Below are 14,014 nucleotides of genomic sequence, written 5' to 3' on the forward strand. Positions count from 1 at the left end.
TATTTAAAATTAATGGATCTGCATGGGGTTGATTGGTGATATTGCTGTCTCCTGTGTTTGGATTTTCCCAGAGTTAGAATGCAGAGGCTGAAGTGCATTTTGAGGAGGGGGTTTAAGTGTTGGAAACGAAAAAAAAAAAACAAACGAAACCAAACCCCAAACCCTGGGAAGGCATAGATGAGCAGGCACAGCTAGACTTCAGCCAGTACCTTACATACATACCAAAGATTTTAGGTCTGTTCTGCAACAGGCTTCAGCTGCATGTAAAATTAATAGCAGCTGATAGCACTCAGCTCCTGAAAGGGTTAGGTTGTCACAGCGTTAGGAGACTGTAATTTGTTACTTGTGTAAAGAGTTAATCAGAATAACATAATCAGTTATTGTTATAGAATAAACTGAAATTCAGATTTAAAAAAAAAACCCTACCTCATACTGTATTTAAATTACTTTCTTGCTTTAAATCAGATCAATAACAAATATATCTTTTCGGTTTTAGAAATTTGAGATCAGTTTTCATGTGAAACATGCAGCCCTGTTTAATGCCTATTGATCTGGAATTAGAGAGCAAAAGGGTTAAATCTCAATTCCTCTCTGATTTATATTTCCCTCCCCTCCTTCCCAGCTGTGGACATGGATGGAAGATCTGCAGAAAGAGCTCTTAGAGGATGTCTGTGCTGACTCCGTGGATGCGGTTCAGGAGCTTATCAAGCAGTTTCAGCAGCAACAAACAGCCACCTTGGATGCTACCCTCAATGTTATTAAAGAAGGGGAAGATCTAATCCAACAGCTCAGGTAAGCATCCACCTGGAGGACAGGTGTTGAGAAATCTGATACATGCTGTGGTTTAGGGGTGCATAAATAGGGAACTGTAAGCTAGGATTAATTGGGAGAGTCTATTAATGCTTTACTTATCAGATTCTTTGAGTGTTTCATTGAAATTGCGAGGAGTGATTTGTGTGGACTGATTAGAGTAGTCTGTGGATCAGCATGGGTTTTCTGTTTGACAGAGAGATTATTTATAGGCACAGTGAAGTGAATTGAAACAAATGTGTTTGAAGTGAATATTTTTAGTTGGTATTTATAGAAGATTGTTAAATGGTTGTGAGCCGAGGCCTCATGATTTATATGGTTATTCCCGATTTAGGAGAAGTGTATTCCTCTTAATAAAATACACACGTGTCTAACAGTCTTCACTATTTCATTTTGCATGCAGCACCCTTCTATTTATCTTTGTCTATGTGAGGTTTATTCATAGTGTCAAAGAGGCTCTTATACTGCTGGTTCTAGTTGTGTTGTGAATTAAAACAGCTCATTTTGCCTGATTTAAAATACATGAAGATACTAACTCCAAGAAGTTGGGGTTTGGGTTTGGTGGTTTTTTGTTTTTTGTGTTTTTTTCTTTCTTAATCTGCAAGTATCATCAAATGAATGTTTGCAGAGTAAACTTGCATAGAATTTGTAATTGAGAAATCTCTCTCATTTATTCTTACGGTGGTTTACTGTGCCTTCAAGTTTATTGACAGCAGTGAAGTTTTCCTGCCTTAAGGGGATGTACTGAGTATCAAACCAAGTCCAATGCTTCACTTATTATGTAGATCTTTGTATTGTTACGGGTTACCCTTATCTACAAGTACATAGTGTGCACGTTCTGTATACATATACAATATGCAAATCTCCCAGGTCTTATGCATTTCACCAGAGACTGTCCTAGAGAGTTAGAGCACCCTCCTCACCCTGAGCTTTCCTAATCTGATGACTTTAGTTCCCGCCCGAAAAGTGCAGAAAACCATGAGCCATGATAGGAAAAGCCTAAGATGCTCTAGAGCAGAATGGATAATGAAGGACTGGTGGAATTCTGCTCTTAAGAGCCTTCCTGGAGTCCTTGAGCCTTCTACTACTACAAGTGCTAAGCTTTTCTCTATACTTTTTCCTGTCATTCTGGATGCAGAGTGTTCTCCTCTGGGTCATAAAAGAGGTCTGAGAGGGCTGCTCTAGATTTTGATTGCCTTTCAGCCCTGGACAGCCACACTGGAGAGCTCCAGGTATTATCCTACCCATTCTCCAAACTCTACATGCCAGTTTCCTGCCGACTCAGGTGCAGGCAAAAATCCTTTAGGCCAGTCCCACAGCCAGAACCAGGACTGCTTGAACATATCTGGAGCTGGAAGTCAGTGGAGCATGGGAAGAGGTGAACTGCAGGATGGTGTGTGGGACTTCAGCTTTTTCTTAATGTAAGCTTAGTCAATTCTTAGTTTCAGTCTTTGAAAAGAGACAGTGGCCTCAGCTTTGAGACTTTTGTTTTGGAATTGGTGTCATGTCCAAATATTTGCAAAATGCCAAGGCAGGTTTTGTGGCAGCTGTGTTTAACAAAGAAATGTTGGGTTTGGTGTCTGGCTTGTATTCGGGGCAGCGAGCAAAGTGGAACAAGGTGAGCACATTTGTGCAAAGTGATCCCCTGCTTCTGATGAAGTTAAGACCAGACACAGAGGGAACGTTGTCTGGAGGACAAAACACACAAAGGTTTGCAGCACGGAACTGTCAAGATGATCTTATTGAAGTGTTGCTTTTGAGCACTCTGACTAACTGTAATGGGATCCTGGACTCTTTCAAATAGTGAAGCAGAACTGTGTGGAAAAAAGCCATGAAGCCGCCTCTGCATGTGCCCACTCTAACAGCTTTAGTGGCTGCTGGTGACAGTAAAGAAGACACAGATAAAGGAAAAAAACCTAGAATTGCTGCGATCTTTCCTTAACACAAGATTGCATTTCACAGTGTGGATCACCTTGTACCTGCCGTGAAGAATAGCTGAAGATTGCAAACGCTACGACAATGAAGGGAATGAAATACATCACTCTTATCAAGCATGTCATAACACAGGTTAAAAGCAATAAAATTACTGGAGCTTTGGAAAGTTTTACATTTCTTATCCTTATCTTTGAGAGAACAGATATTGGTTGAGAGAAGAGGATTTGTGTAATGGCACTCTGTGTCTCCTCCAGAGGGCTGAAGAAAAGCCCGGCTGCCTGAGCTAAATGTGATGCCTGGGACTGCTCTTCACACAGGGTCTTCAGGGCCTCTGTGAGTACATCAGAGACCACACCTGTCAGGAATAAAACAGGCCTGGATACCAACTCTGTACATCTCATGGTTAACGTTGGAAACACTTTTTCCATTCTTCCCTATCAGTGTTTTACTGAGGTGATCGTTGTTCTCAGCAGCCAAGGCAAGGAAAATGTTTTGAACTGCAGTTCTAGGGGTGCTGCTGGGGGCAATATTTCTGCTCATAGGCAGAACAATGACTTGCTTCAGTGAGGTGTGAAAGAGCAGGAATGTTAGGGGCTGAAAAAAAAAGCCAGTGAAGAGCCTTTATACAGTGGTTCAGCTTTTGATAATGGGTATGTCTCACTCAGCTTTCTCCCAGTTAAAGCACTGAAAGTGGTTATAGGAGCAGTGTTCATTTTGAACAAATTCAGTAGCAATGTCCTGAGTTCAATCTTACGTTCCCCAAAGTTTATTTTCATATCTTTTCTCCCCAGTAATTTCCTTGAATTTTACAACTCTAATCCATAACCTTTCAAAGATTAGTAAGGATCTTACATTAATTCTCTCCCAGAATTTCTCACCAGAAAGAGCAAGAAGTATCATGGCAGAAGCATTCCGATCTAAGAAATGTTTTTTTTTTTCTGAAGGGAGTTCTTAAACCAAACCAGCCAGGGATTGTCAATATCGTATCTGACAGGACTGTTAAAAAAATACAAGATTACTACTCTTAAACCTTCATATTGCATCAGTTACTGAAATGCAAGTGTGGCTTGATTTGAAGAGTGAAATGTTTAATGAAAAAGAATTTCTAAAACTAAGTGTGTCTCTAGATCCCATGAGAGATTATTCAACACCGGTCTTGAATAATTCATTGAGTCATTTAGATAATATATGAATAGTAATAATCCTGCATTTGAATGAAGACATATTTCATCTCCTTTTATAGAAGACAGGTGCTGACTGAAGGAAACAGGACTTGATTGGATGCAGCCTCAGATTAAGCTCTAGTTCCAAAACTCTCCCCTAGTTATTTTCATCCCTCTTTCCTCTGTACAGTTCTAATGTAGAGGCAGAGAGAGAGACTCTGGGATCACCAAGAACTTGAAAACAGACTGACAGAGTGGAGCAGAAGCCATAACACCTGGAGAGAGCAATATTGGTGTAATTATAAGCAAGGGAAATTGGAAGTAGTTGCTTCAGCATAATGCATGAGCATCTGAAGTTCAGTGTATCAAACATCAAGTATTTGAGGAAAGAGAAGGGAAACACACCCAAAGAGCTAACTACTGTGCAGTTAATAGTATTCTGTATTTTTAATTTTATTCTTAGACTTCAGATGTTCAGGCAAATGCTTGTTATTTTCCTCTAAGGCACACTGAAAACAGAATAATGTGTGTGTTTTGTTGCCTTAGAATCTCAAAGGTGTGTTTTGAACATAGCTAAAATGACTCTGTGTCAGTGCCTAGTTCAATTTAAAGCACTTTTAAAAGATTATACTTGTTTTTTTCTCACTTATGCTCACTGACATGGATAAATTAACTTTAAGTTGACTGTGTGTTGTTTTGATCTGACCCTATGTGACAATACTTTGCAGAGAGCAAAGCATGAGCATTTCAGTCCAGTTCTATAGAAAACTACAAATGCTTTTGCTATGTGTTTATGGAGGGGAAATTCAACACAGAAAAGTGGAATAAAAACCAAAAAATTGCAAGTACTCTTCCACAGTGGGGAGACTCTGCTGGAACCTCTCCTCTGCAGCTCAAGTTTGCTGGACAGAAGAGTGGCTCCCAGTCTCATGTGGTCCCTGCAGGACAATGTGGTGACTTGGCAGCATTACCTGACGTCTCAATTGTCTCCCAGTATTGTCAGCTGGGTCACTACACATGTGGGAGTTTGTTGCTGCACTGATAGTCTGATATGTGCTGTTTGATTTGTAATTGTCCTCCCCACCTTTCCCATAGCAGAACTGGAGATTGATAGGGAATATTGATGGTAAGACCAACTTGCTTACCCACTTCATCCTGTCATCCTTCCAGTGCACAGGTCTTTCCAGCAGTGTATTTGATAGGGTTTTCTGTTGTCTTGGATTAAATATGCCAAACAACGCAGCTGCTATCACACATTTTTGAGCAGGTTGGATAGAGAAGACCATTGCACCTATATCTTGTTTGAGCCAAAGTACCAAAGCCAAGATTAAATTTTGGCCTCAGAGTTTCCTTTCTGGTTCTTCTGAAAGTTGAGGGACCTTTTGTGGAACATTTGAGGGTAAATTTCAGCTCTTTATGTCTGCAAAGGTTATTTAACCATGAAACAGTCACTGAAAAAAATTTACTGAGGATGTAACAGACTGTAGGTGAGCCTATTAATAATATATGTGAGAGTACAGATAGAAAAGGAACTGTCAGGACTGTCCTCTGTCCATGCTAAGACTGCTTTCAGGTACAATAAACTCCCTCTTGGTCCTAGGCCATCAGTTTAAAGGGTTTGCTCCCTTCTGCTGCCTGTATACGGAAAATGTAAATGGAGCAGTATCTGACTTGTTACAGGCAGGTTTCATTTCACTTACCCCAATGAAATGACAAGTCAGAGTATTTCTTGGAGTGTTTGAAAGGTGTTTTCCTTCAGTGGAATTTTTCGCACTGTGTTCTACATCCATTGCTATACTATGTAATCCAGAGGAAATCAAGGTATCCATACCCCTTGGTCTAAAATGCTCATAATTCTGATTCAATTAGTCCATAGCTAACAAAGCAAATGCAGAAACTATCTTGTAAAGTTCCAGTGGCTATATAGCATCTCTGAGTTTGATGTGAGCATAGGCTGGAGCAGGTCACTCTGTAGGATTAAAGGGGATTGCCAGCCAGTCTCCTCAAGAGAGGCGTTGAGATTGATGCACCACTCTCCTCCCCACCCCTCCCAAGCGTGCAAGGTCACAGTGTCACGGCACAAGAAAGGATGATCCCCTTGTTCAAACTTTGTGCCGAGCTCAGGAGCCGCAGGCTTTCGGCGAGTAGGCGAGATGAGTGTTGCGTACACCTTCCCTCAGCCCTTTGTGCCTGGATGTGCTTCTCAGCAGCACGCAGCATCACGAGTGTGTAGTTCTTGCTCTTTTTCCTGCCTTAGAGCTGAGCTTTAACCATGCTCTCTGCCTTGCTACAGGGACTCTGCGGTTTCCAACAATAAGACCCCTCACAATAGCTCCATCAGCCACATCGAATCTGTCCTTCAGCAGCTCGACGAGGCCCAGGTACAGATGGAAGAGCTCTTCCATGAGAGGAAGATTAAGCTAGACATTTTCCTTCAGCTCCGGATTTTTGAACAGTACACCATTGAGGTAAGAGCTGGCTGCGTGACCTGAGAAAGGTAGAGCTGTGGGAGAGGGGAGTGCATGTAAACATGCTCTGTTAGGATACATCTGGAGCTGTTTGATTGTGCTCAGCTGTCTGGTGAGGGAGAGAGAGAGTTACAACCACGTTTTAATTCAGTTTGTTGAGCCTAAAAATATTCTTTAGGATATAGTGCTGGAATGCACTGAAATAGATCCATGTGCACTTCACTGACTATGCTGAGTATCTGCCTGCTTTGCAGAGAAGCTACATAAGGTGCCCTTGTTATAACTCTCTATTGACACAAGTCAGTCAGGGATTTGAAAGTTCTGTGTCACTTATTAGTGAGGTTTGTCTCTTCAGATACAAACAGATACATGCTTGTCTTTAAACCACTGAGTGAAAAAAGCATGCTATGCATAAAAGGAAGGGATATTTAAAAGGTGGGCTTCTTAAGCATTATGATGGATTTATTTTAAAAGGAAAAAAAATTAGAGGGGTAAGTTAAAGTACATTTTTATGTCCTTTTAAAAAAGGTCTTTCAGTTCTGTCTTGAAATCAAAAGGTACTGGATGGAAAACTCATCAAAACATTAATAATTGAGGTATTCTTGGACTGAGAAACTTTAAAGAGACTACAGCCAATCTCAGTAATTACATACTGTAATTCTGTTAGGACATGAGGGAGGAAGGACAACATGTAAATTAACTTGTGCCCACAAAATCTATGAAAGACTCATGTCAGTGTTTGTGTCCTTTCTGGATCGTGTTCTTCCTGCTGTACTCACTGATACTTGCTCAGTTCATGGAGCACCTTTGTGTTTTATGATCATACATTCCTGAAGGTATTTTTTGTAAATCTGTAGGTAGTCTCAAGGTGGGTACTGGTAAGTAATGGGAGCCTTAGAGTGCTCTGTTGTATTTTCTGTATTTAAGACATGGTATGATGAATTATAGTGGAATAAAAGGCTGGAAACAGAGGTGTCCTGTTTCCTGAAAGGTGTCCTGTTCTGGAACTGGATGCCAAAGGCAGAAATCAGTGAGAAGTATCTGAGCTTTTCTGTTGTGACTGCACAGTTAAGTATTGTACTAAAGTCTGTCTTAGAGTGCTTTTTAATTATGTAAATTAGAATAGTGTCATTTACTTGCCAGTTAGAGGCAACCTCCTTGATACTGAGAGACAGGATCCTTTGTATGCGTGTATAAATGTATGGATGTATTTCATGTCAGATAACATACTTTGCCATAAGAGTAGTGTGTACTGTATTTTAATAGAAGATTTCAAAAATAAGGGAAAAAAAAAAAAAAAGAAGGAAGCAGTATGTGCTTCTGAAACACCCAGATGTGTCTGTAGACAGTATATGATGAACCCACATAAGTTATTCATTAAGATCTCAGCCTGTTTCACTACAGATTCTAGGTCTGAACCTGGAATTATGCTCATTTAAGTAAAGACCTTAAAACAAAAATCAAAATAAATCACCGTTCCCAAATCCTGTTTCTTTGTAAATAGTCTTTCAGTCGAGGATCTCAAAGACAGTTACCACGCCACATGACTTTACTGATGTGACTTACACTAGTCCCATCCATACATGATGCCAGAATGGGAAGACTGCTGTGGATAACTCTGATTTTGTTTCTGCATGAATCCTACTTCTATGTATTCATGGAAAGGAGTGGCTGTGATACATTAAAATATTTAAAATTGGAAATGTGCTTCAGAGTCTTCTAAAATCAGATTAGCTAGAAAGGATTTTAAAGAAAATCACCACTTGGTTGTCACTGCAGATTTGCTATTTTTTATCATATGAACATCTGAATTCCCTCTGCAAGATTAATATTACAGGGAAAGCTGAGAACATGTTTCATAGAGAGTCTATGGGCAGATGATTTTATTTAGAAAGCTCCCTCTTTCTGAAAAAAGTATTTTTATTTTAGAATAATTATGACAATTTATAACTGAAAACACAAAAATATATCCAGGTCAGTATCTTAAATTTTATAAGTACATTTAGTGTTTAAACAATAAGGCAGTTTGATGGGTAATAAAAACAAAGGCATTTTGAAATAAAATATTAAATGAGAAATGTATGCTATGCTTTTCAAGTCAACAGCTGAATTGACTCAAACTGACACAGTAATGATCCTTCGGTAGTAGATTGCAGTCAGTTGCCTCAGCTTTATAATAAAGATTCCAAGTCACTAGGAAACATAAGAATTAACAGAATTATCTCATGCTATTGTGGAGAAACAGAAAGATTTTTTCATCACCGTAATTAAAAAGCATGTAGTATTGCTGATGGTTGACTATTCCAAACAGTTGAGGGAAAAAGACGAGGAAATTTAAATCAGGGAATTAAGTGTTTTTTCTACCAAAGACAAGTAGCTTGAGCTATGAGTGGAAATGTATTTAGGTTTTAATTTTCCATAATAGCCTAGATCCTGCATAGATTAAGAATCGTGAAATAATGTGCACCAGTATGATTGACTGTCAAATCAATTTCTCTTCTTCTAGTCTAGATAAGCCCCCTTCCATCTGTCCAAAGGGCAGTGCCATATTGAACGCATCTTTAACGAAAGCCCTCTACCTGCTGCAGCCGTGTTAATCCTCCCTGCACTCACACAAACTGTCTGCCAAAAGTGGGCCCTCCTCTTCCTCCCAGGCTTGAACACCTTTGTTTTATCAAGCATGGAGTTTCCGATTTTCCCGCCTGAGATCTGAGTTCTTACCCTGGGTTCTTATGTTCTTGTGCTGCAGGAAATCCCTTAAGATAAGGACCCTTCTCTGGCAACTCTGGTGAGAAGGAGACTTGCATATTTCTGGTGGAAGTCAGAAGGATGCAGCAGTGAGAGCCCATCTGCTCCCCACAGCTCTAGGGAAGGCTGTGCATTAGAGCTCAGTCTCAGAAAATAGTTACCTCTAGTGTTGTCTCATTCCATCCAGTTCTGGTATTGAAGGGTTTTGATTTATCTGTTAATTTTCCCTGCTACCATGTCTCTCTCTCTCTCTCTCTTCTTTCTAATTAATAATGCAAACTGAAAGTATTAGGATTTTTAAAAGCTCACAAACTGCAAATGAGTGATTTGCCTTTTGTTTTATTTAGAAAATGTCTGACTGTCATTTGTTCTTTGGAAACTTTCCTGCTCTGACTGTTCCCCCCAGCTATCAAAATTCATGCAACAGATCACATAACCCTTTCCTTTGGCACTCCTTCCTAAACTTGCACTGTACCCATCTGCTTTGTATCCCTCCTGGTTTTTGAGCTTTTCTATATTCTTCTCTTCTTGACAGAGGTTTGGAGTCCAGACAAACTTCAGGATTAATGTTTACTGCCTAAGCAACACTTACTTCCATCTATATAGGCATTATTGGACCTTTCCTTGTACTTCAATGAAATCTGCCAACTGTTGTTGCATTTTTGTCTTCAGAAAAAGTATTTTACTTTAAGAGAAGCCACCTGCCTATTTCTGTGGCAGGGCAGACCAGCTGTGTTCATTTAGGACTTTTAAAGGACTTCTAAGCCTCACAGGCAGCTTTTGTGTTGTGCTTGAGCCATGGCAGGTTTGGCAGATATGAACTTGGATACAAACCCACAGGTACAAAGCATGTGCTGCCTGCTCTTTCTTGCCTTCATCTCATTATACTGGCTGATATTTACACTCCGGGTTCTTGGGGTAAATTACAAAACCTGAACTATGGCAACACCTGGAATAAGACACAACAGAAACATGAGAGAGCCTGACTGTCCCTATGGGAGGCTATTCTGCCTTAGGTTTTAACACCATAAAATTACAACCCATTCTTTATTTAGGAAATGTGTCTCACTCTGATGCCTGGTGTGTTTTATTCCCTAACCAAGTCACTGTGCGTTTCAAGACAGGATGGGATCATCGGGATTTTATAGTTGGTCTTTCTGTATGATACAGACTTCAGCTGAGTTCGTGCAGCCAGGAGAGGTAACTCGGGAGATTTCATGCAATGTGAATGTGGTAGCTGATCTGCTGTGAGGAAATGGGGTGTAAGGCTCAAGGGACAACAGCTGGCAGACACCAGCAGCAGTGCACTGAGAATGTCATACATACAAAGCACAGTCTTACTCCAGAGTTATATCCTTGGGAAGGTCTGTCAAGTTTACTTTGTCCCTTGCTTCAGAAATAGTAATTTTAAGGCTTATTAACCATTATTTGAATGAATTCTAGTGTACAGTAAAATGCTGAGTGCCAAATGCATAAGAGCCAAATGGTAAAATGCAGTGAGTTGCAACCCCTAAGAAAATTACTGACATCCAGAGTCTTTCTGCACGTTTTTTCCTTATCTTTTGTAGAGAGATGATCAAATTCACCTGTAGGCCTCTCTAAAATGCTGTGACTGAAAACAGGAATTATCTCAGCCTATGCCTGTCTAGTAGCAGTTGTTGATTACCTCCAAAGAAACTTCCATCTCTCTTTCCAACAAGTGCTCATCTGCATCTCTTGTGTGTGTTGTTTTTTTCCTACAATGTGTAGAGATCTGTTTGTTCAATGCTAGGCAGAGCCTCTGCACTGTCTTAGAGTGATGTGGTTCCTACACCAAGACATAGTGCTGGAAGGGATTAAGGGGATTCCTACTATGCAATATAAATTTGATCTTGTATGCTGTTTATTATATTTCGAAAAGCCCCATGATCACTAAAATCTTCACCTGCTGGATATCTAATTTTCCACCATTCAATCTCTTTGGCTTTATTTCATCTGCTAATTGAATTTTTCAGCCTTGATTTCTCTTGCTGGCTCTTCTGGCTGTGCACAACCATCCCTGCGCATGAGTTTAGGAGGAAACAAGAGCCAGCTTTCACAGTAGCTTATTTCACTGTTATTTACACTTGAGTTTCCCATCCTAGGTTTATAACACTAGCAGACTCTTTCAAGTGAATTAGCTGCATATGTGAAGGTACAAGATGTTTTATAGCCCCCTCACTGACTTAGAGCTGACACTCAGGTGTGAGCTTCTGTGTTAGAAATAAGTGTTACAGAGAGTTTGAGATACATTTGAAAGAAAGAGAATGATGAGAAGAATTTCAGCCTGTCCTGTTCGTAAGCTGGAGTCCTGTAATGCCTCATGCTTAGGGAGCTTTTGTTTCTCCTTTCCATCTATTCCTAGTTTTCAAATTGCAGGTCACTTCATTTTAAGGGAAGGAATGCTCTAAGCTGTTCTGGGCACCCTGTCTTTTGGAGTGGAATTCCATTGTTTCTCTTGATATTTTTGGGATTCAGGAGTCAAAAGCACCAGAGCAGAAGCATCACTGTGACAGTCCTTTCACACCTCAGTGGCTCAGGTCCCTACTAAGCCAGTGTGGCATCTCTGTCTGTTGTCAAAAAAAAAGGGTGACAGTGTTGTCATACTGCACAGCATCAGCCAAAATCAAGGCCTGAGAAGGAGGAACAGCAAACTTTTGGCTTATATTATCTCCAGAAGTGACAGTTTCATTTACCCTTTCCTGCCTAAAGCTCCACTACCATATACCTCTGTATTAGTCTGCTCCTAGATCCACTTATGCTGTCACATCCAGACCTCTGCTCCTTCAGCCTGCTCTGAACTCCAAGGCAGAGCCAAGTGTTGTTGCCCTTGGCATTCCTGGTGCCTGATGTCTGGTATGTGCCTCCCCTACTCCATTATAACTCCTTCCATTCTGCACTCACAGACACTCCCTTTGCATCCAGGAGTTAGAATTACCTTTTTTTTTGTTTCCTTCCTGTATTGTACCTAACACCTCATCTCATCCCTCCTCATTCACTGGTAATTCCAGCTGTATGGCTGCCACTTGTTTTCCTCTTGAAAGAGGTAGAAGTTCCCTTTTCTATACAGATCCACACTGTACCTGTTTGCCTGTTATTCCTGTCCTGTCTCATCTCCATGCTTTACCCACTCTTCTTGCCTTTGCTTCTCTTCCTATTTGCACCATCATTTTTCTTACAACCTGCCTTCTACATTTGCTTGGTCTTCCCAGGCAATTTTACTCCTTTGCAGATCCCTCTTGCCAGCCCACTCTCTGTGTTGAGAGCTTCTGCTCACTGGATAGAACTTTCTTTCCCTCCTCCTCATATGCCCTTCCTCGGCCCATACTTTGGAATATCAGTTCCTATGTGATTCATTCGCCACATAGCATTTATTTTCTATCCCTTGATTCCTCACTTCCCCTCTCCACCTCCTTCAATTGGCAAACAAAATTTTCTGGTTGACATTAAACAAGATGACTTTGGATGTCAAACACTGATTTAAGGCCAAGCAAGAAGCACTCAAGGCTCAGCAGCACCATTTTGTAGAAAATCTCGGCAGCAGCATAAAAAAAATATACCTAAGGATTTAGATAAGAAATTATTTGAGACATACAATTGCCTGCACAGCAGCTGCAGCAACTCTGGCAGGCTCTTTGGCCTAATTCACAAGCAAGCTGCAATGTAGGCATGAGATGCCTGGATTGCTCCTGTTGTTACCAGTTTTTGCCTGTGTACCTCTTCTCTATACCTCTCACTCTGCTCCAGGGTTGAAGGTGAACATGTCTCTCTCCATTTGGTCACATTTCCTGCTGATGTTGCAACATGATAAATCCAGCAAATGCAGCAATATTGCAGCAGTGGGAATTTGGATATATTAAGTTGCTGCTTTAGGAGGATTCCTGTCTAAAGAGAATGTGGTCTAGACTGTGGTCACTGTGTCTGCAAGAAAAGCAGACCTGGCTGACGCAGTCTGTATATCCGTTATACCTCTGTGATGGTAACATGGAGCTAACACAGACCCAGCATTTGCTCACCTGCTTCCTCCGTTTCCCTGATAAGGATATCTCAGGTATCTCACTTAATGCTGGATTGGGTTCACTACCAAAATTGCTTCTCCTCCTATTATCATTGCAGCAGGAGCATTTGTTTCAGGTGAGGAAGGAAGAAATGTGCTTCCCAGGGTCACTGTAATCAATTTGCGTTGTCATGTCTTTCATTTGTATTCTTGGGTCATTTGACCTTCCTTTAGTAAGGAAGGCCTGTTTCTTGGCTCCAAGCTTATATGACCCTCAAAGAAGGAGTGTGGCTTCTTCCAAGGAACAAGATGAAGTATGACTGACGTGTGTGCAGCTTTCCTTGGGACAGTGTGGGAACCAGGGGACAAGTCTGCTGCTTGTGCTAGTGTAGACCTGTGCACTGCTGCTGTTGCTGCTCTCATGACCCTTCTGCTTTGGTACAATTTCTTTCTCAAGCCAGAGAAGAGCTCAGGGCTTCTGTTACAGCAGGGCTTCTTTTCTCTCACGGTATGTGAGGTTGCTGAGGTCTATTTAGGATGACAAACACTGGGAAATAAAGTGAGTAAACATAAGTGCTGTCAGTTCTTCCCACCAAAAATCTAGCAGATAATCAGAGTAAACTCTAATCAGCCATTCTTCTGTGTCAAAAGGGAATAAAACAAGTTCATGGCCAAGCGATCTTCATTTATGAAATAATTCTGACACAAGCTCAGTGCAATCTTACCACAGCTCAGGACACAGAACACTTTTTTTGATGCAGTCCAAATTTTATCATAGATATCAAGGCCTGACCAATCTATTAAATCATCCATTTTTTAGATTTGAAAAATATACATCTGTAGTTAATAGAGCTGCCTAATTACAGCTTCTTCCT

At 40.7% G+C, this 14,014-nt stretch overlaps 1 protein-coding gene across 12 annotated transcripts in view; it reads left to right on the forward strand.

Annotated features, from left to right (window-relative positions):
* The window catches only part of KALRN (kalirin RhoGEF kinase), a 502,548-nt gene that overhangs the window by 307,293 nt on the left and 181,241 nt on the right, over window positions 1-14,014 (forward strand). For all 12 annotated transcript variants that reach the window (XR_007632104.1, XM_050340466.1, XM_050340467.1 and 9 more), the window contains exons 12-13: window positions 623-792; window positions 6,202-6,376. Coding sequence is in view for 11 of the 12 variants with exons in the window: in XM_050340466.1 (XP_050196423.1) it covers window positions 623-792; window positions 6,202-6,376 (345 nt within the window). In the remaining variant the exon portion in view is untranslated. The remainder of the gene's footprint in view (window positions 1-622; window positions 793-6,201; window positions 6,377-14,014) is intronic.

The sequence above is a fragment of the Myiozetetes cayanensis genome, unplaced genomic scaffold (assembly GCF_022539395.1).
Source record: "Myiozetetes cayanensis isolate MyiCay16 unplaced genomic scaffold, myiCay2020 scf9, whole genome shotgun sequence".
In the NCBI taxonomy this organism is placed as follows: domain Eukaryota; kingdom Metazoa; phylum Chordata; class Aves; order Passeriformes; family Tyrannidae; genus Myiozetetes; species Myiozetetes cayanensis.